The following is a 27,651-nucleotide window of genomic DNA, read 5'->3' on the forward strand; positions in this document are numbered from 1 at the left end:
CTCTCGGACCAGATAGGATCTCCAGATATTCAATACAAATTAGGGGGCAATAGTGTTCTGTATAGAAATTCGTAAATTCGGTTCTCAGTACGTGGTTGCTCTTTAAACGGTTACAAAAATAAATGTAGTCTTTATTACCAAGTAATATAATAAAAGACATAATTAATCCTAGCATAGGGGAGCAGGACTGCGGTTATTAATTGAATAACAAGTGTATATTACTTACACTCTGGGGAAAGACTGGGTTTTAAGTATTACAGTGCCTGGCATCATAAGTGCTCAAAAATGTAAATCCAAATTTGTTTCAAGCAGAATTAGGAATTAGCAGAAAAGGAGGTAGCGGCAGCTAACGTGTGGGTCAAGAGAGCCCAGGAGTTCATGTGTCAAATGAGGGTTTCTGGTGAAAGAACAGAGAAGGGAAAGGAGAAAGACAAGAGATTGGTCCCATCAGTTTTGGGGTTTTCTTTTAATACCTGACTAAAAAATAGTAGCAAACAACTCCTGAAAATCTAGAATTGCAGTAAGATTACTACATGATAAAAGGGAAGCCATGAAATAAACAGCTTCCATTTTATTTGCTTTTAAGAGCCAGAGAGCATACCGGCAATTTGGTCCTGATTCCTAAAATCATTTGACTTCACCACTGCACTGCCTACATGAAAACTCTAAGAAATAGAAAAGGATAAATACCCTAGATCTTATCAGTAAACCCAGGCCCCTCCTAAACTAGCTGGATTCACAGATGAAAAAAAAAGCTGACTGCCTTACTATGTCACTCGATTACAAAATACAACGTGGTTCATTTCATATAGTAAAGTCACTTACCAAACAATATATTCTCACAAAGCTAACTTTTTTTAAAAGCATGTAAAAATTATACATTTATACATATGCACACTATATACTTTTACAGTTTTAAAGATACTCCAATGGTACAACAGTTCATTTATGGATTTTTTAATATTGTTTTCCCTTTCAGATTCTTTGTCATTCCCTTGGCTCTGCCCTAACCTGACATCATTCTGTCACATATCTACTAAATGGAGTAAATGTTCATTTACCCCAGTAAGCACAATCTATCTGGGTGACTGACTCTGGAGATGGAGGTTTCTAAAAGATCTGGTCTATACTGAAGTGGTAGGCTAGGTCTGTTCACACAGGTGGGAGGGAAGCGGCATGATAAGAATCACGACCACAGGAAGTGGCCTTCCAGAGCAGGAGGAGGGCTCACATCTAGATGGTCCAGTGTCCACCCACTGAAAACAGTTAAAACACACTGCACCCGGCAAAAGTTACTGAGAGTCCCATAAAGTAAGTCACACTGGTTCTCAAAGGAAGTAGCTGTTTGTGGAATCGATGTAGGAGAGTCACTTTGAACAGTGGTGGTTTGACATCTGTGGAAGAAGTCACTTGAACTCTTATAAAGAGAATTTTTAAGGGGATCAGCAGTTTCCCTGGAAAATTCAGGAAAGCCAGCAAGAGAGGACATGGTTTTCATCTTTTCATAAAGTTCTTCTCCAGAGCTACTGAGGTTCTCTGTAGAGAGTAGATATTCCGCTTCACCCGATCCTCTAGGGAGGAAGTACTCGCGCTTTCTAGCTTCATGCGGCTAGAGAGAGAAGACAGGCAAATGTAACAAATGTGTCAAGTGGTCAAAGAAACAGGTTAGAAGAAACAGGTTATTAGGCACAAAGCAGCTGTAGAAACACAAGTTCTTTTAAGCCCACATAGATAACTTTTGAGTAATTCCATCTGGAACTCAATTTTTTAAACGAGTTCCATTAAGGGAAAATTTATCTGCTTTGGAAAATAAGTCAAAGCCTCATTGGAAAAAGGATTCCTGAGCCACGAATTCTTATTTAAAAGGAAGGCCAAAGAGATTTGATGAAAATACCAATTCACTTCTCCCCTCAAGTGAAAAACACTCCACTGTCTGGCCAGGAGGTGGGAGTAGTACAAAGGTGGTCTGGAGGTTGAGCTGCCCCTGTTCTCTCTGCACAGACACAGAAACACTGGGAGCACAATGAATGAACCAGATGCCCACTGCCTCCTTGGGACCATAGCCATGAAAGCCGTTAGGCAGGAAGAAGATGCACTCACTGGATAAACTTCCCATCCCGGGAGTCCAGCTTCTCCAGCCGCTGCTCGCGTTCGTCATCCTTAGCGTGCCTCTTGAGGAGGTTCAGTCTCTCTTCCTCCCGCCACTTGGCGTTTTCCATCATCTCTTGCCGTTTTCGCTCTAGTTCCTCTGAGGAGAGCTTTCTGTTGAACACAAAAACCATCCTATCAGGTCTACTTCTCTCCTAGCAAAAAATAGAACCACCTCAGGGAGAACAGAAATCAGGTAGGACCCCAGGTTCTCTAGCTTCACTGCTCTCTTTCCACGTACGTGCCCAGCCCAGTGCCAACCGAACTCAGCGTGACATCTTGGCCAGGTGGTTTCATACAAATTGCAAACACTTTTAGTGAAGGATTCTGAAACATTAAATATAAAATACTCCAATTATTTGCTCAACAACTTTATAGAACAGAAGACTAAGTTATTCACATGACTGCTGACATCTACCATCTACCCACTGGAGATGCTAAGAAATGCATGGACACAGCCCATAAGCATAATAAGCATAACACTTTAGGACCAAACTAGAAGCCAGATGCCTGAAGAATTCAATTTCACCTCAGAAATAGATGGGTCTTCTTTCCTAGCACTCAGTGCAAAGGAAGTTAGAGCAAGAAGCAGAGGAGATGAACCAGCTCGATCACTAGTTAACAATGTCAGACATCCAAATCCATTACTTCGCAAATGGATGTGACATAAGATCCCCCTTTAAAAGGAAAAATAATTATTGGAGCCCCATGAGGGAGTGAGAGCCCAATTTTGAGAAACAAACTTAAGATACAAAAACCTGACATTGTTATTTACAGTGAAATGATATGCTCCCTTTCCAAAACCCCACTAAATAAAATATATAGCACCACAAAGAGAATGGGAGAGAAGATAACACTGAATAAGAGATGTCAACAAAATGTTGGAAAGCAGAAGTGGATGAAGGAGTGGTTAACTACTTTAACAGATTGGAGGAAACTGAATCCTAAGTGCCTGATGCTAATCAGAAGCTAAATCCAGAAAGGCTCAGAAGGGGCCAGCCCGGTGGTTAGAGCTCCATGCTCCTAACTCCAAAGGCTGCCGGTTCGCTTCCCACCTGGGCCAGTGGGCTCTCAACCACAAGGTTGCCAGTTCAATTCCTCCCGCCCCCCAAGGGATGCTGGGCAGCGCCCCTGCAACTAAAATTGAACACCTTGAGCTGAGCTGCCGCTGAGCTCCCGCATGGCTCAGTTGGTTGGAGTGAGTCCTCTCAACCACAAGGTTGCCGGTTCAACTCCCGCAAGGGATGGTGGGCTGCACCCCCTGCAACTAGCAACGGCAAATGGACCTGGAGCTGGGCTGCGCCCTCCACAACTAAGATTGAAAGGACAACTTGACTTGGAAAAAAGTCCTGGAAGTACACACTGTTCCCCAATAAAGTCCTGTTCCCCTTCCCTAATAAAATCTTCAAAAAAAAAAATTTACAATGAAAAAAATCTCACTCTGAGATAACAAACGAAATATATTATTACATCACTGAAATGAGAAATAGGAGGCTTTTTTAAAGGAACAATCAGAACATGAATGAACACTTAGAAATTAGGGAGAACAAAGAAATAATACCAGAAAATTTCCCAGAACTGAAAGCCATAGGTCAGATTAAAAGAGGCAAATACTGACCCTAGAAAAAAATGTAAAGAAAGGAAATGTAACCTCAGTATTCCACTTGGCAATGAAAAGTATCAGTGAACAATATTTATATAACATAGTAACACGAATCCACATATTGATTAAAACAAAAATTGTGATATAACTATAATGGAAAGATGGGGTGAGAAAAAACATGGGACTGGGTGTGTGTAAGAGCTCATTTACTCTAAGATCTCATTTACTCTAACAGTAAGAAAATACCTAATATCTATAACTGATTAATTAAGAGATGGCAACATATGTATATTTTTAGAAAACGATAGCTGCAAAAGGAAACAGCTCAAAAAGCCAAAAGTGGGGCGGCCAGATGGCTCAGTTGGTTAGAACAGGAGCTCTGAACAGGAGCTCTGAACAACAGGATTGCGGGGTTCGATTCCCACATGGACCAGTGAGCTGCACCCTCCACAACTAGATTGAAGATAGTGAGCTGCAGCTGAGCTGCTGGAGGGGCAGCCGGATGGCTCAGATGGTTAGAGCGGGAGCTCTCAACAACAAAGTTGCCAGTTCAATTCCCACATGGGATGGTGGGCTGTGCCCCCTGCAACTAAGATTGGAAAAGGTAACTGGACTTGGAGCTGAGCTGCGCCCTCCACAACTGGATTGAAGGACAACGACTTGGAGCTGATGGGCCCTGGAGAAACACAACGTTCCCCAATAAAAAATTTTAAAACAATTTTATTAAAGAAAAGCTGAAAGTGGTTGCTACCAGGCAGGATGACTGGAAGTAAAGTCAGGCAGGGCAAAGGAACTGGTGGTTTTATTATACGATTTTTAATACTTTTTGACTTTTTAAAAATATGTATACCTATTAAAAATATGTACCTCCATAGTAAGTGTAATTAATGCAAGAATAATAACTCCACTTTCTATTTCCTATCGTCACTTTTGTTCTGGGTAATTTATAAGCCCAACAGAAGGAATTTTAGCCCCTTCCAGAATGTGACCTTATGGTAGTGTTTTTTTATTTGTTTTAAGCGTACATATTTTTTAAATTAAAAAAGTGTGTTGCCTGTAAGAAATTTAGAAAGCACTGAAAGCAGTGAAAAATAATACAAATTAAATGGAAATCCCACAAGACCCCAAAAATTTTTAAAAGAAAAAAATAGTCTTAGTCTATATAAAAATTGCTTTAGATTAGGATTCTCACTGAAAAAGAGAAGCTTCATCTTTTCAGCTGGTAAAAAAGCTGTTTCAGATCATCAGTGAAAAGAAAGCACACACACAAAAGAAAACACAAAAATTTAAAAGTAGTCACAGAACTCTCCTTGAGGAACTATCCAGTGTCTCAATCTGAGAAACACTGATTAAATAGTGTTAACACACAAAAGAAAACACAAAAATTTAAAAGTAGTCACAGAACTCTCCTGGAGGAACTATCCAGTGTCTCTCAATCTGAGAAACACTGATTAAATAGTGCTAAGAAAGGTTTTACAGCCATAATTTTTCTCTTTTTGTCTTTAGCATCATCTTACTTACATAAAGCAACCTCAACTAACCTGAAACACCAAATCAAAATAAAGAGATATCACCAAATCCATGCATTAAAGTTTCTGTGTTTTTACCCCTGGAAAAGAGAGGTCTTGAGGGCTCCAACTCCTTTTCAATCACAAAATTCAACAAAAATTCTAAGGGCAATAAGAAAGACTCACAAAGTAAGGCAAATTCAAGTGATGACAGATGGCAAGAGAGACAAAACCAAAGCAGGATCTGAGAAAGCACAGTCGTACTGACCAAGAGCCTTAAAAGATATTAAAAAATACACACAGTCATGCGCATCCCTCTCTAAGAGGAGCATGAATTATAGCACAGCCGAAGAACTAACCCAGTGTCACCAATAAAAGATTAAATGTACTCTGTCTGGGAAGGCAGAGAAATACGTAAAATATTTTGGAAAGTTGCCAGTCAAATTTAAACCTTTTAAAAAAGTTTCTGTTCCCTGGAAACTTAGGGAGTCAGGCAATTAAGAGTTAAAAGGGACCTTAGGGCCCGCCTCTCTTCTAACAACATAATGAATACAAGAGGTTGTAGACTCTCAGGGTTCTCAATGATGGCTACACATTGGCATCACTAGGGAACTTTAAAAATACTGATGTCTGGGCCCACCCCCCGAGATTACAACGTAACGGGGCTGGGGTGTAGCTCGGTAATGGGAATGGTTCTAATGTGCAGCCAAAGGGCAGTAAAAGGAAGTTCACAAAAGCTGTCCACCTCATCTAAACCTTTACTAAGAGCAACCAAGACTCCTAGGGACAACCTTTCATGGGCACAGCCTCAGATGTGTGCCAGGGCTGCACATCTGTACTCTGTCTCACCCACTCCACGAGCAACTCAAACACAGAATCCATCTTGGCATGTCTGCCCTCAATGAGAGCAGCCGGCTTCTCTTTCAGCTGATGCCTCAAAAAAGGAATACTCTCTCAAAAAAAGCTGCTCTGTGGAAATCTCTATGAGAATTTACGTGTTTACACATGTTGAGAGACGGTCAATCAATTGTTCACTAAGTCAAAACTACTCACTTTGTCCTTTCAGTGTACCTCACATGGTGAGAAGGCGAAGCAGACTGTTAAGAGTTGACAAGAATGAAAAAAGTTGGTTGGGCAAAAAGGTGATGTATTGGACAATAGATTGTCCACTTGCCCTGGTTTGCGCCACTCTTAGACTCAGGCCTGCAGTTTGAAGTTAATCTCCTGGGCTCTTGACTAACCTGGTATATCCAGGCGCATGCCGCCTTTGGTAGACTTCTTTTTTAGGAGACGGGCTCTTAGTTCGGCCTCTCTCTTTCCTGTTTATCTTAGAGTTATGCCTGTAACAGACACAGAGGGCAGAGAGGAGAAAAGCTTGTACAATACAGGGGCTTTTATCATGTTTCTCAAATGGTGGAAGAAAAGCTAACTGTCTAAGAATTGTAATCCAAATTGAAAAGAAAGTTATCTTCAGAAGAAAAACTAAGGCATAAAGATATATAAGATTTGATATTAAACTCACTCTAAAGATTCCACATATATAAATATGTAGTTTTAGGGACCTGAGCTGGGAAAAAAAGCTAAGGCGGGAGAAAAAAATGATATAAAGGGAATAACAAAGACATTTGGAAAAATTCGTGAATAGACATCACCAAAAGCAAATACCTGCTGTGACCAGGCCGCCACATGCACGGGTAATTTCCCAGTAAATTCCCACACTCACGGTTTGCTTGGTCTTGGGGACCGTGACCTTCTGCCTGGGGATCGAGACCGCCTGTCTCGGGACCCTGCTTCTCTGGTGCTCTTCCTGCTGGCATGTCTGGGAGGTGAGTGGGAGGAGCTTCTGGACCTGGAGTGATGTTTCCACCCATGTACTCCCTTTGGCTCAGCCATCAGAGGACCCTGCAGTCCTTGGCTATGGTCGGAGCCCCTGATCTATAGCATCAAGGAAAGGAAGAAAGGCTAGTCATAGGAAAATCCAGCAGCTCAGGAGAAAATGCAGTGAAACAAGAAAATGAATGAGCACTGAGGTTCTGTAAGGAGCCAACTGGATAACCCAATCCCTTCACAGAGGACCACACAAACTTAGGAAAGTTATCTTCAGAATTTCCTTAAAGAATGTACCCCCACCCAACCACCTAACTGCCTTGGCTCTTCACTGCAGCCTAAGAAGGAGTAACAGGCACACCATGAAGGACAGGACCTCAGGTTAAACATACTGAGGGAAAAGAAGGAATCCAGAGGGGTGCACATTTGTCAAAACTCATCTATCTGTATATTTAAATGTATACATTTCATGTAAATTATTTGCAGAGGGATGGGCAGAATGCCTAAATGCTCCACTGGTGGTTTAGCCTCTCTGCTCAGAGGGCCCTCAGCCACAGTCAGAGGCTCAGGAATAGGAAATGGGCCTGTTCCCCCGCAGCCCGGTCTATGCTACCCAAACTCTCCTCTCCCCACATGATGTCTGATTGGCTGCTAAAAACACTCTGTATCCAAAAAGGCTGTCAAGTTGGCACATTCCACAGTCCCAGCGTCACTCCCTTTGAGAAGCCCACATCCTTACCTGTAAGCCATATCCAGGAACTTTGGACAAAACAGAGGAAGAATTGGCCATCTTCTTTTGAGATCTAAGAGATTAGAAATACACACTCATTGAAAAAGGAAACACGAGAAGGTCCAGTTTAAATCTCTTGTGCTGAAACGTGCTTCCTGCTCCAAACGTGGCCTTTCCCACCTCCCACCTATTACTTGGGAATGTGTCTCTCTATTTGGACTGTCTGTGCTGGAAGATGCATCAGCACAGTCATGTTTTTCCTGTGAAAAACCGTGGGCCTAGCTTTGCAGCCCCAACGCCCGAACATTCTCCTCTCACCTCGTGCTGCTATTCCAGGGATTGAGAATGAGTCAGCAGCGACAATGCTGATTGCTCCCACAGAGAAGACACAGAATGGGCCCAGATGGGCCCATTAATGCATTAAAAAAAAAAAGCCTACATAAAATTCGCTTTAGTCTTGGCGAAATCACCATCTGAGACGAAAGTCATAACCAGGATGTCTGACCAAAGACCTACGAGGCTACAGTCAGCTCGGTTATGGAGCCATGCCAAGATCTCCAAGGAGCTCTGTGGGTACAGGGCCCGTGTACGAGTTCACCACTGAAACCACAGTGAGTGTCTATGGAATGAATGAGTGCATGAATCAGTGATGAGGGAGGCCCGCCTCCACATGCTCACCTCCCCCGGCTGCGCTCGTCCTCACTGCTGCCATGATCACTACTTGAGCTCCTGTGCTTATGTTTCTTGTGCTTCTTTTTCTTCTCCTTCTTTTTCTTCTTCTCCTTTTTTTCCAGACTCATTTGCAACTAGAAAATGCCCAGGTCATAACCACACAAGATTACTGAGACTCTGGTCAGTCCTTCTGGGTTATGGATTATGCACAGACTACAGTACTTGACTCCTAGCCTGTGGGTCTATGCGGGGCCAGGACATTATCAGAGTTTCCCGATCAACAACAGGGAGGGTCCTAACCTTGGTTATGAACAAAGGGGCTTAGACTAGTGAACAGAATCTCTGGTGTGTGGAGCTAGGAACTTGTGTTTTTTAACAGTCCCTGGAACCACTGCCTAGCAGTTTTCACCTGTCAAAAGAACTTCAGCTCCACCAAAAGCAATCAGGGCCTACAAGATTAATCTTTCAATTTTCCTTACCAACTGATCCAAGGAACAATCACATAATATGTCATGTGAATGACGAAGACGCCCTGGAGGCTCTACCACCTGATCTCCTGAAAACACTGTAGGATCATGCTTTCCACAGGCATATCCCATACCATTCTTTTTCGGGGAAAATTACATCACATGGTGCTTTCCCAACCAAAAGACATAAAAGGAAATCAAGCTTAATTAAACTTGATAAATTAAATCTATATAAAATCACCAAGAAAAGATCTCTAAAAGACAAAAATTTTTAAAACCATTTTGTTTTAACATATTGTAAGGTAAGAGTATGATCTCACGTGTAGTAGATAAAAGATACTCCTGGTGTTTATTTGATGCATTACTTACCAATTCTTTGATTTTCTTCATTTTCACAGGATTATTCAATACTTCTCTTTTTTTCTCCTCCTCCTTCTTCCTAAAGAAAGGGAAGAAATTATAAAAATCATGACTATTTCTTTTGGAAAAGAGATTAAGTCATTCATTCTACTCTCCACAATTCTATGTAGCAATCTTTTTTCAAATGCATGAAGACAGGCCCTATGTTAAAATCTACATGATGGTGTGGAAGCCAGAAATCTTCCTCAAATCTGCATAAGGGATTAAATACTGTGGGGAAAGTCCACACTGGTTCCGTGTAGTGCAAGAAAGTGAGTTTGTTGTTTCTCCTTAGGCTTCATGCTCAGGGCTTCCCAACTGGTCGAGTAAATGGGTGTCATCCTGTGTGTCAACTGGTTGTTGTGTACAACTGGTTGCAATATTCCAATACTACCTCCACTGTTCAGCATGATAATCACCCGGGAAATAAAGAGAATGGATTCCTCTTTCAAGAAGTATCACTCTCTTATGTTGCTAATAGGAGGGTAAATTGGTCAGCCTTCCTGGAGGACAATTTGGCAACACCTATCACAGCCAGCACTTATTCTTTGGTCTCAAAAATTCTTCCTCAAGACTTTACTACTGTAAGGAAATATCAAGGAAGGTCACTATAAAGGTGTTTATATTATAACAATGAAAATTTGGAGGGCAGCCAGATGGCTCAGTTGGTTAGAGCACGAGCTCTCAACAACAAGGTTGCTGGTTCCATCCCGCATGGGATGGTGGGCCCCCTGCAACTAAGATTGAAAACGGTGCTGATGGGCCCTGGAGAAACACACTGTTCCCCAATATAAAAAGAAAAAAAAAGAAAAAAGAAAATTTGGAAACAAGTTAGGGACCCAATCAGAGAGTATTAATAAAATAAATTTTGGTACATCCATACAATATTTTCATAAAAATGATGTCATAGAAGCACAATTAGTGACATAGAAAGATTTTCAATATAAATGATTAGGTGAAAAACAAGTAGATTATAAAATAAGATGCACAATATTAGTACACCAATATTCACAGCAGAGTTATTCACAATAGCCCAAAGGTGGAACTAACCCAAATGTCCATCCACAGTTGAATGAATAAACAAAATGTATGCAATGAAATATTATTCACCCTTTAAAAGGAAGGCAATTCTGACACCTGCTACAACATGGACGGACTTTGAAGACATTATGCTAAGTGAAATAAACTAGTCACAAAAAGTCGAATATTGTATGCTTTCACTTATATGAAGTTCCTAGAATAGTCAAACTCGTAAAACCGGAGCAGAATGGTGGTTCCCAGGAGCTGCAGGGAAGGGGAAATAGAGAGCTGAGAGTTTTGCAAGATGAAAAACTTACAGAGATTGACTGGTTGCACAAGGTAGATATCTTTAATACTCCTGAACTGTTCACTCAGAATGGTGAAAACGTAAATTTAATGTTATGTGTATTCCACCACAATATTCTTAAAAATGATATCCTGACACATGTTAACCTAGGATGAACCTTGAAGACATTTTACTGAGTAAAATAAGCCAGTTGCAAAAGGATAGCTACTGTATGATTCAATTCCACTTACATGAAGTAACTAGAGGAGTTAAATTCACAGAGACAGAAAGTAGAATGGTGGTTGCCAGGTGCTGTGAGGAGGAGGGAATGAGGAGTCGTTGTTTAAGGAGTATAGGGTTTCAGTTTGGGATGATGGAAAAATTCTGGAGATGGATGGTGGTGATGGTTGCACAACAATGTGAATGTACTTAATACCACTGAATGTAAACTTAAAAATGGTTAAAATGATAAATTTTACGTTATGCATATCTTACCACAATTAATTAAGAAGCTAACAAAACAGGAGAAAATATTTGTATATACGTACTGTACAATATCTTTACATAGACATATGCAATATCTTAACATATAACTTCAAAAGAATTTTCAAAAGAAGAAATGTAACATTTGAAAGAATGTTAATTCTTTCAAAAGAAGAAATAACAACCATTTCTGAATGTTTAACCTTACATACTTTAAATAAAATATTGCAAGTTAAACCCCCCAAAAATATACACAGCATGATTTTATTTAGCACTCAAAATGCAGCTCTATTTTGATCTGTTATACACTAGGGTTTCAAATAAGATTCTAAAATTTCTTTTTAAAGGGTTCTGCTGCAGGAAAAAAAAGCGGGGGGGAATGGGGAAAGAGGGCCTGTTCACCCACCTAACCAACTCTGCACATATCCCCAAATTGCCAAGAAGCTGCCAGCCTTTCTCTCCTTGTTTCTACCTCCTATTTTTGTTTAAGGGACAACAGTAAATGAATAAATCTGGTCTGGTCCATTTGCCAATCTCTTTCCCGATGGCCTAGATCAGGCACCCTTAATGGAGCCTCCTTCCCAACACAGCGAAGCCCAAACGGAGACAAATCCTGTACATGACAGATAAAAGCTGAGGGGATGAGAGGAAACCAACTACGCAGGGAAAGGCTACCTAACATCTCTACTAAGTCTCTCTGTACCAAAACCCCCTCCCCAGCCCGTCATCAGTACCTGATGATGAAGAGCGGGTCCTCCCGGATTTTGCTAGCCATGTCAAGAAGGGAATTGGCACCCGACGGGGCAAAGATAGAGCCTGGGAGGAGTCCTGTCTCAGAAGAACAGCCTGTCTCCTTCTCTTCCATCTTTTCGAAAACGTATTTGTCAATGGGGCGCCCCAGCAAGTACTCATCACGGTTCACCATCCCACCAGGACCCTGGTACATCCAGTCCAATTTTTCTTCTTTTTTCCTAGTTCAAGAAAAAAAAAAATAATAAATAAATAAATAAATAAATATATATACATATATACATATATATATATATATATGTATATATATATATATAATCAAAGGAAATGTAGACCACTGCAAACCTACACACAAAACCTGAACACAAAGGATAGGTAACCACAGCTGGTCAGAGCAGGACTCATTCCACAGGCACATAGCACAGGTAAACACGGTACTCCACGTGGCACAAGGGAAGAAATGCTGCTTGCCAGCGTGAAGCTTACCATTCAATGGAGAGATCGTTTCCACACACATAAAGCAACTGATGAGGAAAAATAGAGTTCCTCAACCTGGGACATGGATCTTTGATCAGGGCTTCTCAAGTCTCCTGTACAAATTCTTTACATTAGCCTTTCACTTCAAGGGTAACATGAAACAATAATTATATCCTGGATCGTCTCATTACCAAGAACAATTTCAGTGGCCACATATGTAGTTATGCTGATTGTATGTTTTGGTGCTTAGTGTCATGCTGGCACAAGTGGTAAAACTACACTTGAGGGGATAATGAGAAAAGACCAGAGGTAACCTAATAAGCAAACTATGCTTTCAAGCCAAAAGAGGGGAGCCAAATTATGTCACAGTATCATGCCAAACAAATATTTTCCTGTGTTTCTGAGAAAAAAGTGGTGAGAAAATTGAACCCTCATACAACAAGAGAGTAAAGGCATGGTGAATTCATAAGAGCAGGGGTTGAAGCAGCCAATGCCACATTCACACTGCAAGCAGTGAAGTAGTTTCATCAAAACAGTGTTATCTATAACATTAAATAAAAGGTTTCTGAATGACTTTTTTTGTTTAATTTGTATATTTATTTTTCTCTTAGATAATGTAACAACTATGAGCATAAAGAATGTCTTCCTACCATGTTTCCTCAAAAATAAGACCTAACTGGAAAATACGCTGTAGCAGGATTTTTCAGGATGCTTGTAATATAAAATAAGCCCTAATGCGTCTTTTTGAGCAAAAATTAATATAAGACCCAGTCTTATTTTTGGGGAAATACAGTGGCCAACTGTGGAAGACTGTGGTAGCGCCTTTTTGAGTACCACAGATAGTGGCGTCTTTCAAGCTACGAGAGGGTTTTGCCCTTCTCCAGTGGGAGTAAACCAGAGACTACAAGGGGGTTTGACGGCTATTAAAAACAGGCTTCCACAGTTGGGAGGTAGCTTTGTAGTTTGAGGAGGTCTGTTTTCTATGATTGACTGCAGTATGGTTCAAGTTAGAGGGAAAGAAGATCCCTGGAGTTTCATCGCAAGTGTTGCCCTAACAGGAGCCATACTGACAAGCAAGAAATGGAACAGTGGCCATGGTTGTTGGGTCAGCTGTGATGGGTGGTATTTTCCTAGTTTTGATGGGAGGAGCTGGTATCTTACTGATAAGATTTGCCTTTGTGCAGTTTCCCAATGGTCCTTAATTTACTGAGGACCCCCCCGCCCCACAGTTGCCTTCAACCCAGTTACCGCCCTCACCTTTTGGAGAACATGGACAGTATCAACAGGAGTTCTTTCCCAGGATTTCTTTAACATAATGAGCTATAGTTCAAAAATGATTTTGGAAGACCCAGATACAGTCTGTTTTTGAACCATAGAACAACTATGGTTAAATAGGTTATGAAGACATTAGGCATTTGTTTCTATTTAAAGGAACATGGGGGAGGGAAGGAAAGGTGTAAAAAATTAATATATTTATTTATTCACACTTGGATTATATTTGTGATCAAAATAAATGTCTAACAGCATTAAAAGAAAATATAACAAGGTCTTAGAAGATGGAGGACCAAAAGACAAATAACAGTGAAACATGACCATCATTTCCTTTGGGACTTTTCTGCCTGGTTTTGTGTGTTCTGTTTTTCAAACAAAAAAAGTTCTGGGAAGGGGCAGTAGGATGGCTCAGTTGGTTAGAGCGTGAACTCTGAACAACAGGGTTGCCGGTTTGATTCCCACATAGGCCAGCGAGCTGTGCCCTCCACAACTAGATTGAAGACGAGCTGCCGCCGAGCTGTCTCAGTTGGTTAGAGGTGAGCTCTTAACAACAAGGTTGCCAGTTCAATTCCCACATGGAAAGGTGGGCTGCGCCCCCTGCAACTAAGATTGAAAAGGATGACTGGACTTGGAGCTGAGCTATGCCCTCCACAGACAGACTGAAGGACAATGACTTGACTTGGAGCTGATGGGCCCTGGAAAAACACTGTTCCCAGTATTCCCCAATAAAAAATTTAAAAAAAAAAAAAAGAATTCAAGCATCATATAAATTATCACCAACATTTTAAAAAAAAGAAGTTCTGGGGAGGGAAAAAAGGACTGATTATGAAAGGAAGACTATATCAGATCTTATCTAAAGAGGTATGAGCAGGAAGATCAGTGGAAGAATATTCTAGGAAGCTCATTTTCTTGAAAGACAGTATAACATAATAGTTAAGAGCAACCTCTGGAATCAAGAAACATGGAATCTTGAGTCTAATGCCAAGAAACTTCTCTGAGCCTTGATGTCCTCACATGTAAAATGGTATTAGGTTGGTACAAAAGTAATTGCAGTTTTTGCAATTTTTTTAACCTTTTAAACCGCAATTATTTTTGCACCAATCTAATACCTACCTCACAGGGTTGTTGGGCCTTAAATAAGTCAATGGACTTTTTTGTTTGTTTTTAAATTATTGGGGAATATTGGGGAACAGTGTGTTTCTCCAGGGCCCATCAGATCCAAGTCATTGTCCTTCAATCTAGTTGTGGAGGGCACAGCTCAGCTCCAAGACCAGTCGCTGTTTTCAATCTTCGTTGCAGGCGGCGCAGCCCACCACCCCATGTGGGAATTTAACTGGGAACCTTGTTCTTAAGAGCTCGCAGGGCAGGCCGTCTCGGTGCCTCAGGCAGTTGGAGCTCCGTGCTCCTAACTCTGAAGGCTGCCGGTTCAATTCCCACATGGGCCAGTGGGCTCTCAACCACAAGGTTGCCAGTTTGACTCCGGCTAGGGATGGTGGGCTGCGCCCCCTGCAACTAAGATTGAAATGACAACAACTTGACTTGGAAAAAAAGTCCTGAAGTACAAATTTTTCCCCAATAAAGTCCTGTTTCCCTTCCCCAATAAAAAATCTTAAAAAAAAAAAAGAGGTCCAACTGAGCCTTCCGGACTGCCTATTCAATGGATTTTTAAGGCATTCAGAAAAGTGCACGGCACAAAGCAAGTACTGAATAAACACTAGCTAGTCTTTTATTTTATCTATATGTGTTTCTTTCTCTCACTAGGTTTTCTTAAACTCCTAGCTACTGTGTTTCCCCGAAAATAGACCTAGCCGGACAATCAGCTCTAATGCGTCTTTTGGAGCAAAAATTAATATAAGACCAGCTAGGTAACCGTGCAAACGACTTCTGTGCATGTCCGTATCCTCACGTCTAAAATGAAGCTACTACCTGCCATCTCTCATTGTTACTCTTTTATTTAAATTTATTTAAGTTTTGTATTTTGTATTTTCTTTAGTTGTTTTGTTATTGTTGTTGTTACTCTGACTTTATAAATGAGAAAATATTTAGAGTAAAAGCCATACAAAAGCGAAATGATCTAGAGATTTTTCTTGCTCTCATTAAGGATATAGGCCAGGTTCTCAGTCGAGGCTGCCCTGTAGGATCACCCGGAGAGCTCTTCACCCACACACTCCCTGGTATTCTTAGGGAATCTGTTTGGGCGGGAATCATTCCCATCTTTATTTAATCTTCCAGGAATACCCTACAGTGTAAAGGCTGAGAAACAGTGGTATAGACCACTGTCTAGACAACATAATTTTCTAACATTATCAATAAATACTAAAGCACCACTATTGCAAAGAGGGATTTGGAGACCCAGGATATCACGAGAATTAAGGTTTTTATTTGTTCTGAGAGATGCATTTCAAACATAGAAATGATTATCTGAAGCATAGAGGTGAATCATTAGATAGTAAAAGGTTTTCAATGGTATTTTATAGGATAAATTAAAAGCCTGACACTATGCAAAGAACTATACAAAACAGCCAGATGGACAAGCAGATCCTCTAAATATATCTGCAAGGAAAGACAAAAAGACCTACATGCTGACCTTTGTGTTGTATAATGTGGGAGGATATGTGAGGGGGCGAAAAAAATCAAAACAATAGAAAATCAACTTCTTCCCATTTGCAGAGACAAGCAGGCATGAGGGCCAGCAACAGGGTAAACATTTGCCTCCCAGCTCTGAGGCTATTCATCTATATTCCGACCTCATTAATTAGACTCTGTAAAGACCAAATTTCTGACATATCAGGCATATGACGTGTAACACTTTGTTTAACCAAAATTTCAAAATAATTTTTTACCTTTGGCTAGTGGAAAAGTGAATTTTTATGACTAATGAGTATTCAGTCTAAAATTGATATCTGTTTTAAAATCAAAGTTTCACAAATCTAAAACTTCACATATAACAATGTGTGTTCATCTTATAAGCTGCCCAGGAATTAATTTGAATGTTTGACATTTATTTACATTAAATTATAATGTAAAGTATATAAGTTATATAAAGTACATAAAGTAAATTAATTTAATGTGTGTCGATGGTAAAAAAAAACCAAGAACATACAATTTCACTCTCATCTCATTTTACGTATTAACGCCCTAAATATATTTTAAAATTCTAAAACTCCATTTATTTTAAAACATTTCAAATTTCATACTTAAATCAGAATGGTCTTCTCCCCAATCCATGATCCTGAAAGAATGTAATTGTTGTCCTGCCGTAAGTTTCATAATGCCATTTCCATGAATTGAAACTAAGTCTCACATGCGCACATGTCACAAATCCTTCTGTCATAAAATTATTAAGAAAAAGCCCTGTAAAAAATGGGGACACATGCCATACACCACCCTGGAGACCTGCCCGCAAGGACATAAACAAGGGCAGTGATAGTACAGATTACTCAATTTTAAGTCTATCTATAGTTTTTATTTGATTCTGATTTAGGAATGCACTGCATATTTTATGCTTTTTATTTTTCTTAGAACACATTTAACTCCCATCTCCTTTTATGAGATGGGTAGGATAATTATTATCCTAGTCTTATCCCATATTATATAAGAGGAAACTAAAGTAGGGTAAAATCGAGCGGGACTTTCCACGGTTACACAGCTTTCGCTGACAGACACACATCTACCTCCTTCCATGGGACCTCACTGCCCCCTTGAACTGAGCCTGCAATAGGTGAACAAACAGAAAAAGGACTGAGGCCTTGACACATACGGAGAGGCAGGTCGAGGCAATCATCCTCAGTCACTTATTTGTCGATACTCTACCATGAGCTTGGCCTACACTAAGCCCTTTACATGATCTCATTTGATCCTCAACAAACCTTAGGCACTGGGTACTCTCACTCTCCTGGGTCTACTGAGGTAATCATGCCTCCCAAACCTCTCCCCAGTTACATGGCTAGGCTAGTACATGCAAAGCCAGCCTCAGAACCAAGGTCAGTCGAACTCCAAAACCCAAGTTCTCAAGCATCTATTATGCAACAACTGAATGAAGCACCTGCAGACCAGTCCTTTAGTTTCCTACACACCTGGACACCCCCAACCCAAACTGCCCGACCACACCCTCAGCTCCCGGCTTACTTGACAGCCCCAACGTCCTCAGCATAGCGCTGCATCTCTTCCCGGGCCCTCTCCTCCCGCAGCTCCCGCTGAAGCTCCTCGATCTTCTTCCGCTCAGCCTCATGCTTCTGCTCAGCCTTCCACACTTTCTCCACATTGCGGAGGGTCTGTGGGTGCCAGCTCTTCTTCAGATTCTGTGGTAAATGAAAGGAGTGAGAAAACAATTCAGGGGCTGTGCGAGTGGTGAGTATAACTGGCCCTGCCCCACCCACCCCTCTATATTCATGCTAAGGCAGACATATGGAAAGGCAAGACATCTTTAACCACGGCAAGGTTGGCGCCCAATAATCTCTCACACACGGGGGTGGGGGTTGTTCAAGTACATAAAGCTTCAGGATAGAAAGGCCCTTCCTGGATTCCCTTCAAATACTTTCAACCTGAAATGCATATGAGTCTGACGTCCATTGGCCATGCCTGAAGCGAGAGAGTTGGAGATGACAACACAGGAGGAATGGGGCAGGGAGGTGGGAATGCATAGACTCTACAGAAAGGCAACAGAACTAAAGTGCTTTTGGCACTGGACATTCCTTGTCATGAACACAACCTTCTTTTCCTTGAGTCCACTTAACTTGCATGGTTTACAACTCCATCTAGAACCTGTTTCAACCTTCCTTCCCAGGAATCTCCCCTTAGTTCTGATCTCCCCTTCACCTTCAAGGAATGCTTCTCCTTTCCGTCCTCCCCATGAGCCACTGCTCTGGTTTAGCTTTCCAATGAAGGAAGGTTTCCTGGAGGAAGTGACATCTAAGGACAATTATAAACTAGCACAGTGATGTAGGAATGGGGAGGAGGGGGAAAGATTTCCAAACAGAGGGAACAGCACACACAGGTACAGGCGCAAAGTGAAGAAGGAACACAGCACAAATAATTCAGTGTGGCTGGACCCGGAGTAAGCTGATGGGGAAGGGACTCAAGATGAAGCCAGCTAAGAAAGGAACAGATTAAGGGCCTTAGAAACCATGATAAGGGGCTGGACTTTATTCTGTTGACAGCAAAAAACACTCAATGGTCACATGCAGGTGAGATGCATGACTAGGTATCATGTGAAGAATGGACTGGAGAGGACCAAGGTTGGGGCCCAGGAGACCAGTTAAGAAGTCTAAATGAGAAAATGTACGCAAGGTACCTGGCGCGTGGAAGGTGTTCAGTCAATGAGGTCTCCCTTTTCTTCCTTTTCTGTCTTCTTATCCTTCCTTTCCCCTCATCAGGTCACCCAGTCCGTCCTGCCTTCCTTCCTTCCTTCCTTCCTGCCCACCATGCCCCCCCCCCCCCCGCGAACCTTGACCTCCTGGTCTTCCTCTCCCTCCTCTAACATGATTGACTTTGCCCCTGAGGGAACATATGGCAAGGCTTGGAGACACTTTGAATTGTCACAATTGGGGGAGAAGGGTGGTAATGGCATCTAGTGGCTAGGGGCCTGGGATGCTGCTAAACATCCTACAATGCAAAGGACCACACACAAAAACAAAGATTTATCCATCCCAAAATGTCAACAGCACTGAGCCTGGCAAACCCTGGATTAGAGCGTTCCTGTCCCTAAATGCAGTTACCTGAAGAATACACTAAATCAGGAAATCTGATGGAGTCTTGGAACTCATTTTAATTGATAACACCAACAAACTCTAAAACAGCTACTGGATAGGTGGCTAAATTGATCTATTTGCTAATTCAATTAGCTACGCTTTCCAGACCTTAGCATTATTCTGATCTTGCACCATACTCTTATGGGTCATTTGCCCTACTTGGGGCCTTAGACACCTACAAATGAACTATACAGGTTAAGAGAAATTGCCACATAACTTATATTAAGTGCTGTGGATTCAGAAGAAAGCGCTGTCACTATAGATCAGAATGCAGCATTGAAGGAGAAGCATAAGTCACAAAGGTGGACTGTGAAGATCCTTTCAGGCTTAAAATGGACCCCAGGACATGGCTCAGGGGAGAGGAGAATGGGGCAAAAAAACCCTCCTACAGCCCGGACAAGAAGACTCTGAACTCCTAGCTGAAGAAGAGAGATGTGTCCTAAGACAAGACATACAAAATAACGCCTGCGTGACCCATCCTCGATATCCGCCTTCTTTCCTAGCCATGGTTCGAACCCCCGCCCCCCAGGCCTTCCCCGAATTTCCAGCCTGGAGGGTCCCCGCTAACAAACACCACTTGCCACCATTGGCGACGCAGAGTGATCCGTCCCCTCTCCAGAACTACGGCTCCCTCCCCCACGAAAGGAAGGCTGCGTGGCCAGTTGCCCACTGCCACCCCCACCAATTTCCGTCCTCAGCCCTAGCGGGTCTCCCGCCTCAGTGCTCCCCAGACCAGGCCGCGTTCACTTACCAGGTCTCCGCCCCCCATGGCGGTGGAGACGTCTCCTCACTGCCTAGACCTGGGAGATTCAGGAAGGATCCAGAGGAAACGTAAAGAAATAGTTGTGGTGCGACCACCCCAGATCCGCTCTCGGCGGACACCGGCTGCCACTTTCACTGCCCGACCTGGAGCCCACTTCCGGGAGGACGTCCTGTTACCGCGACAACGTCGCGGGAAGATGACGTTTAGTACTCTCCGTAGCTCTTCGCGGCAGTAGCGTCACGTGAAGTTTCGCGGTTTGAGGCCCTGTTGTCGCGGCGTCTTGGTCTCGTTGTGGACGCCTCGGGTTGGCATCCCACCTGCTATCCCTAAGGGTGTGTTAAAACGTCGCGGCTCTGGTCAGTTAAAATTGCCCGTGGGCCTAACCCCAAGGTTCTATTGCCATGGCAGCGCCGCCCCACGGCGTCCCCCTCGGGGCTCCACTCCGCGTGTCCCGGAGAAGCCCCAGCGGGGACCAGCCTTGGCCGCCTCGCCCCTGCTCACCCCGGTTTTCCAAACGGCTTTTCAAACCAGCACTCTCCTCAAACCTCAACACAGGGCTGACTCCCTTACTCCAGGCCAACTTTACAAAGATAAGTAACCATCAAGCCGAAAGTCCTTTGGCTGCCCTGCACCAAACCTTTAGAATCTGCACCAGACCTTCAGAATCTGCACCAAACCTTTCTTCATCTTGCCTCTTAGGTTCTGCCTGAGGTCTTTTCACACGACGTGCTCTCCCTGGGTGATCTCATCTACTCACAGGACTTCAGTTATCATCTACATGCTGATGAATCCCAAGTTCATTATCTCTAGTCATATCCCTCTTTCAAGCTCCAGGGTTTTAAGCCTGGCTATTAGGCATTTTCAGCTGAACATCTGGAAGGCACTTAAATTGAACTCATTTACTTCCTACCCTACCCCCCCCAATCCAGCTCTTTTCTCCCGTTCCACCACTTCTCCATCTAAACATCATTCTAGACTCTCTCTCTAAACATATGTGAATTATATCAAAGCTTTTATTTAAAAAAATAAACAGCATCACTTGCCATAAATTGAATTGTAAATCAAAAAGAATATTACTAAACATTACCTAGATATCTATGTCTGCTCTCTTTGATTTAAAAAAAATAAATAAATAAGAGGAATCTGGGGGCGGCCCGGTGGCTCAGGCTGTTAGAGTTCCATGCTCCTAACTCCAAAGACTGACGGTTCGATTCCCACATGAGCCAGTGGGCTCTCAACCACAAGGTTGCCAGTTCAATTCCTCGAGTCCCGCAAGGGATGGTGGGCAGCACCCCCTGCAACTAAAGATTGAACATGGCACCTTGACATGAGCTGCCGCTGAGCTCCTGAATGGCTCAGTTGGTTGGAGTCCGTCCTCTCAACCACAAAGGTTGCCAGTTCAACTCCTGCAAAGGATGGTGGGCTGTGCCCCCTGCAAGTAGAAAATGGCAACTGGACCTAGAGCTGAGCTGCGCCCTCCACAACTAAGACTGAAAGGACAACAACTTGACTTGGAAAAAAGTCCTGGAAGTACACACTGTTCTCCAATAAAATCCTGTTCTCCTTCCCCAATAAAATCTTAAAAAAAAAAAAGAACAAAAATCCTAAGATTTTATAGAGAGAAACAGGTCATGCGGGAGACTTACCAAGAGAATCTAGAAAACTATGGATTTGCAAACCTCTGAAAAATATTTTCAAGAATTCTATTCCCAGGGTGGAGAAAAAAAAAAAAAGAATTCTATTCCCAGATAAACTACCTCTCAAGCATTCAGGGAAAATAAAGATATTTTCAGACATGCAAGGCACTCAAACATTTTACTTCCCATATATTCTTTCTCAGGAAGCTCCTGGGGATTATTTCCCACATATAAAGGAGGAAACCAAGAAAAAGGAGGACATGATTCAAGAAACAAAAAGAATCCAACACAGAAGAGAGGGAATGGGAATTCCCAAGGCACCAGCTGGGTGGCAGGTCTAAACAGCCTGAAGCACAAGAATGGAAAGTGTCAGGAAGACTAGCTTGAAAAAATAATTTGATAGGTTTGGACCAGGTGAATAATTGTACTGTGAGGCTGTTGAAGAATTTGAAAATAATTGTCAACAGGCACAAAGAAAAATACACAAAAAATGAAGTATTATCTTCAGAAAAAAATTTCAAAAAAGGAAATGCTATCATAGTAGGTGTTATAGATTGACTCAATAGTAAATAGTATTTATATGATCCTGATAATGTGAACATAATTGATTTAATACAAAATTTTGACCTAATTTGACTGCTGGAAATGGAAACTGATAAATTATCATTCTCTCTCTTTACAATGATTTCTTTGAGGAGAAAAAAAAGGGTTTGTGGTGATATATCCATTTTTGCATCCAAATGCTCCTTCAGTTCTGGGGAAATATTCATGTTGTCAAACTTGGTAACACAACTTCTTCCCGTACCTGGTGTAAATAGGAACACGAGTCAGACCACGGCTCAGCCAATCAAATGCTTCCACTTGGCATTTTGAAACTCAAGGAATTGTGCTGAAGATGCAGGTGCAGCTAGAACAATATCCATGGTGTAGTGACGAGTGCCAGAGTTGGTGGCACCAGCAATAGACATTTCCAGGGACAGGACCTGAGCTGAATTTCCGTTTGGCAGCCACTCATAGTTAACTGCTTTCTGAATTAGGTTCTTCAGCTTTCCATCAACTCTGTATCTACCATGCCTCCAGTAGACTGCTTTTCTGCTTAAAGTGGTCAGAGTAGATATCCATTCAAAGAACTGACAATGAACAACTAAGAAGAAAGTGCCTCTAACCCTGAAGAGAGGGGATTACACAGTGATACAAGCAACAGGTTAATAATATTCTTCATGGGGGAGGGGGGTTGACACAGTGTGAGGGATATAAATGATAAATGTCTAAGTGTTACTTTGTTTTGTGCACCTGAAACTAATAATAATAAAAAAAGTATACTAAAATAAAATAAACAATTACTATTTGGAAAAAAGTAATATTCTTCAGATCAGGTAGAAATATCCCTTCAAATTGTGGGAAAGCTCCATTAGAAATTATGTCTGGAAAAAAAATGGGTAGGTATTTTCCAAAGATATTTTTGAGGTACAAACATTCTTCCTCTGACAGCTGTGTGTGAATGGTGTCAACTACCACTAGACTGAAAGCTCCCTGAGGACAATGACCCTCTTTCCTCTTTTAATTCACAGCAGCCTTGAATGTACTAAGCTCTCAAAAATACCATTTGTATGAACGCCATTATCTTTACTATGATACATCAGATAGTTTGTATTCACAGATCTGACTTAATCTTAAGTTTAGAATTTCCTAGGGACTTGTCTTAACTGAAGCCCAGCATGGTGCTCCAGGGCCCTCTCCTAAGTGATCATTTGTAACGTGGAGGTAATTTGTATTTCCAGTCAAGAATGAATTGTGAGAGTTCCTTGTCTTCTCTAGTATTTCCTTCTATTTAATGGATGTGGAAAATGGAAGGAAGGGGGCACCCGGATTTGAACCAGGGACCTCTTGATCTGCAGTCAAATGCTCTACCCCTGAGCTATACCCCCACGACCTGTTGTCCTCCTCCTGCTTGTCCACTTATGGTGACTCAATACAATCAGGTTCCACCCACACTAGAGCTCTGGCAAGCTTTGTGTTCTTAAGCTCCACCTTCTTTTGTATCCATCAGCTGTTTTGGCTTTTCTCCTGACCCCCAATAAACTGGGTGGGGCACTTGAAAACCACAGCCTGGAAACTAGCTGAAAAGGAAACTGACATAGCAGCAGTAGGGAAAGTGTCCACAAGCACAGTATTACTGTGTCAGAATCCTTAGGCTAAAAAGCAACCCAGATATCACCTTGTTCATGCCCTGCCTCTTGATGAATTGAGGGTGGAATGGAGAAGAAAATGTCAGTTCTTTTGGATGGGATGACTCTTTCATGAAAATCAGGAAATCCTTCTCAGGGCAACCAATAGCCAATCCCTGTGTCTGCAGTGCCTGCTCTGTACTTGATGGAAACAGCCACCTTCTGACCTGGCCCTGCTAATACGTGGGAAAGAGCTTTGTTGAGGTCTAGGTAGTATAGTTCCTCCTTATCACACCAGCAGGAGAGAACCAAGACTTCTCAAACCTGGCATTGGTTGTCATGAAGTGTAAGGGCACAGGCCTGAGACTCACTTTCTCCTCTCACCACCTCTCCATTGGTAGAGAAGCTGAGGGTAGAGAAACGAGCTTGGCCCCTTTTCCCACCTCTAGGAAGAAACAGCACACTTGGAGGCACAAACAAAAAATTTTTTTATATAGAATAACATTGAGCGTTCATCTAAACATCTGTCATAGAAATTCAGGTCGAGAGGTGTGAAGGGAAGAGCTGCTGTTAGAAGAGAGGGAATTGGGTGACCTCTCCAAAGACAGATGTGTGCTGGCGGAGGGCTGGGGTGTTCCTGCGATAGCCAAACTCACCATTGAACCCTCTGTACTTTTTCACATTGGCATTGTAGTAGTCATGCCCCATCACCTGCTGGAGGGAATACCCTTGTGGGTAGACAAAGAGACCTGAGCCTGCATTCAGCCCCCTCTTTGCTTTCCCCACCCCCATAGGGCTGGTATTAGGATGCCAACCCAGCTATAGTCACCGTGCTCCCCATGTCCGGCTGAACACTGAATCCTCAAATGTCTCGAGCTAAGGGTTGGTGAAGACCAGGAGATAGATGGCTTCCAGAAACCCAACCTCATACCAGGAATAGTGTGCAGGAGGCGTGTGAATATAGTACAGGAGGGTTAGAAACTTCTGGGCTTGGCTGAACTTGCCTTGCTCCCAAGAGAACTGAGAAAATTTCACCCTTGCCTCTGAACCATCTGGAGAAAATAGATAAGTTCAGTTTGGCCAAACAGTGCGAAGGGTCATGGAACCAGAATGCAGCCAAAGAGTGGTGGAGTTGGGGTGGAAGGAGGGTTCACCCCGTCAGAAAAACAACTCTCAACTCTCCCTTTTCCGTTGCCGCTTAATTGGGCCTGGAAAATGAGCAGGACACAGCCTGCTCAGGAGCAATGAGAGCAAGGCAGGCTTTAGAGCTGGAAAGAGTGGAATTCCAATCCTAGCTCAGCCCTTCTCAGCAAATCACTTTAACTTCCTAAATCTCAGTTTCCCAGGTTGTAACATGGGGATGGTGTGAGGGTAAAAAGCAGCTGACATACAGCAGGTGCTCAGTAACTAAATACAGGGAGCACTGTGACACCATCTGCTCGTGTATGAGAAGAAAAGCTGGACGATGCAGTCCCTGGTGCTCTTACGCCCAACTAGGTCTCTCTAAGGCCCAATTTTTCTCTCTGAACTATGGGGTGCACACCACTCTTCCTAGGTGGGGACCCTGGGGAGGCTGAAAACAAGGTGGCACTTGCCTGCCCCTGCCCAGTTTCTCCTGTTGAGGTATCTCTGTCCTTGCCCGAAGATGTGGAAATAATCCACTATCCAGCCATCCCTTCCTGTACCGCCATGATCCTGAGAGTGAGAGAGAATACAGAAGACTGTCAGCCACCATGCTCAGAGATGAATGGTGCAAACTCCCCTGAGGCTTGTTGAGGGGAGGGGGCAGAGGTCACAGCCAGGGGAAACAGGGCCAGACAGATTAAATATACTTATTGACCTATTGCCTCTCCGGAGAGGCAGTTTAGCTTCATACTTAAGTGCTCAGTGTCTGCTGCCAGACAGTCAAGTTCCAATTCCAGCTCTGTCACTAATAAGCTGTGTGACCTACGCCAATGACACACCTTTTCTGGACCTCCATTTCCTCATCAGTAAAAAGAGGGTTGCTATGAGATTTAAATGAGATAGTTCAAATAAAGGGCCTGGCATAGTAAAGCTATGATAAACATTATCTACATTTAAATGAAAATAATACCTACCACAAATGGTGGTTGTGACCATTAATACTTATAAAATGGAATATACGACAGTTTCAAAAGTGTACACCATCCTATTTTCAAGCTTCTAAATACTCAAATTTTTCTGTTTTTTTCCTCCTCCAGACTCTGGCTCCTTCTGTTATAAAAGTTACACGAGTAGACAGCAAGTACACACTTAAGCATGGCACACACAAATATGTGTTCATATATAGTATATGTATTGAACACACATGCACACACACAAACAGCCAGGACCACAAAACCCCTTAAGATTTGTTCATAGAAGAACTCCTACTACGTCATACCAATACCATTGTGACATATGTAGACACCAATATTGGAGGCAAAAGTGGTGAAAACAATTGGAGCCCTCAGCAAATAGCCTTAGAATCTTGGATCCCAGGGAAGAACTCTGCTGGGGAGGGGCAACACCCCCAAGCGAAACGTCTGGGGAGAAGGAAGGTCTTCCGAGGTTTGGGAGGTTTTCTCTTGTGTCAGCTCACTGGTCCAAGCGAGGGAACCCACCCAGCAACTATCGAGTCACCACTGGACATAGGCGGCGGCTGCTGGGTCTAGGCAGTTTTCTTTGTCTTGTTCACGGAGGTCACACGGATTTTCGAGCTTTTAGAGAATTTGCAGTGTGAGGTCATCCCACAATGCATGTTCGTGACATCAAAAAGGACAATGAAACCGATTTGTTTGGCAGAAGCGGGCTTTGAGCCTGGTCCCCTAAGCTTGCAGAAACCCAAAAAGAGATCATTCTCAAGTTCAGGGTTAGAAGGTGATTCTGTGAGCCCAGTGGACTCACGCTCAACACCGTCATCACCCCTGCCAGTTCTGGGGTTTCATTAAGAAAACAGGATGTAAGTGGGGGAAGCCTCCCTGGTGGTGAGGACCCAGGACTGAGACTTCCTGGTTTGGGACGTTGTCGACACCAAAGCCAACCTCTGAGGGCATCGACAGTGGGATGATACTCTGGCGTACTCCTATACCTGATCAGTTTTCCGCAAAATGGGCGGAACCACGCCGCTCTTGAAGTACCGGCAGGCGTGGTAGTCCTGCTGAGCGTTGTAAGGTGGGATCGCCGACCAGAGCTTGGGCCTCAAATGCTCATAGGTGCGGGCTATGGTGCTCACGGCCACTCCATCCAAGATGAAACTCTTCTCCAACCGCAGAGGACACTTGCAGCAGTATGCCATGCCAAACATAGCAGCCTCGGAGAGCCTCTGGGATGCGAGTGGAGAGTCCTAGGTGGGGGCTCCCCTGCGCATTGTTACGCAGTTGCAGTTACGTTGTCAGGACCCATGCGACACAAACCTTATTGTCCCTATTCAATGGGGTCGGCTTTTAGAAAAGGCTGTGGGAGAAGTTGCTTGCATGGCCCCGAGATGAGGGATGACCAGGAGACTATGCAAGAGGAATAGGAGATTGAAGGGGAGAAGAGGGTATTAACTGAATGTGGGCCTTTCGAATGCAGTCAGACGCAACTTCCCAGCTTTTAAGAGCCAGGTTCTCCGCTCCCATTGTATCATACACATTTTCCCACCTTAGTTGGGTTGAAAATGCTTCTATGTACCCAGAATGGATCAGAA

At 42.9% G+C, this 27,651-nt stretch overlaps 2 protein-coding genes, 1 non-coding gene and 1 pseudogene across 3 annotated transcripts; 1 reads left to right on the plus strand and 3 right to left on the minus strand.

Moving 5' to 3' along the window:
• Window positions 1-844: 844 nt before the first annotated feature.
• Window positions 845-20,319, minus strand: CWC25 (CWC25 spliceosome associated protein homolog). Its single transcript, XM_033091643.1, has 10 exons — window positions 20,144-20,319; window positions 17,771-17,943; window positions 11,878-12,114; window positions 9,325-9,394; window positions 8,495-8,622; window positions 7,826-7,889; window positions 6,983-7,194; window positions 6,501-6,599; window positions 2,101-2,262; window positions 845-1,609 (listed from the first exon to the last, which is right to left on the minus strand). Exons 1-10 carry the CDS (start codon window positions 20,159-20,161, stop codon window positions 1,495-1,497), a joined length of 1,278 nt encoding a protein of 425 aa, XP_032947534.1. The 5' UTR covers window positions 20,162-20,319; the 3' UTR covers window positions 845-1,494.
• LOC117012794 (mitochondrial import inner membrane translocase subunit Tim17-A-like) lies at window positions 12,625-13,686 on the plus strand (annotated as a pseudogene).
• A 3,329-nt stretch (window positions 20,320-23,648) lies between the features above and the next one.
• On the minus strand, window positions 23,649-23,720 carry TRNAC-GCA (transfer RNA cysteine (anticodon GCA)). The gene has a single exon. It is a non-coding gene; the product is annotated as a tRNA-Cys (tRNA).
• An 810-nt stretch (window positions 23,721-24,530) lies between these two features.
• On the minus strand, window positions 24,531-27,258 carry C21H17orf98 (chromosome 21 C17orf98 homolog). The gene is made up of 3 exons (XM_033089268.1): window positions 27,052-27,258; window positions 25,556-25,655; window positions 24,531-24,688 (listed from the first exon to the last, which is right to left on the minus strand). Exons 1-3 carry the CDS (start codon window positions 27,256-27,258, stop codon window positions 24,531-24,533), a joined length of 465 nt encoding a protein of 154 aa, XP_032945159.1.
• Between the last annotated feature and the right edge of the window lie 393 nt (window positions 27,259-27,651).

Source organism: Rhinolophus ferrumequinum, chromosome 21 (genome assembly GCF_004115265.2).
Source record: "Rhinolophus ferrumequinum isolate MPI-CBG mRhiFer1 chromosome 21, mRhiFer1_v1.p, whole genome shotgun sequence".
Lineage (NCBI taxonomy): Eukaryota > Metazoa > Chordata > Mammalia > Chiroptera > Rhinolophidae > Rhinolophus > Rhinolophus ferrumequinum.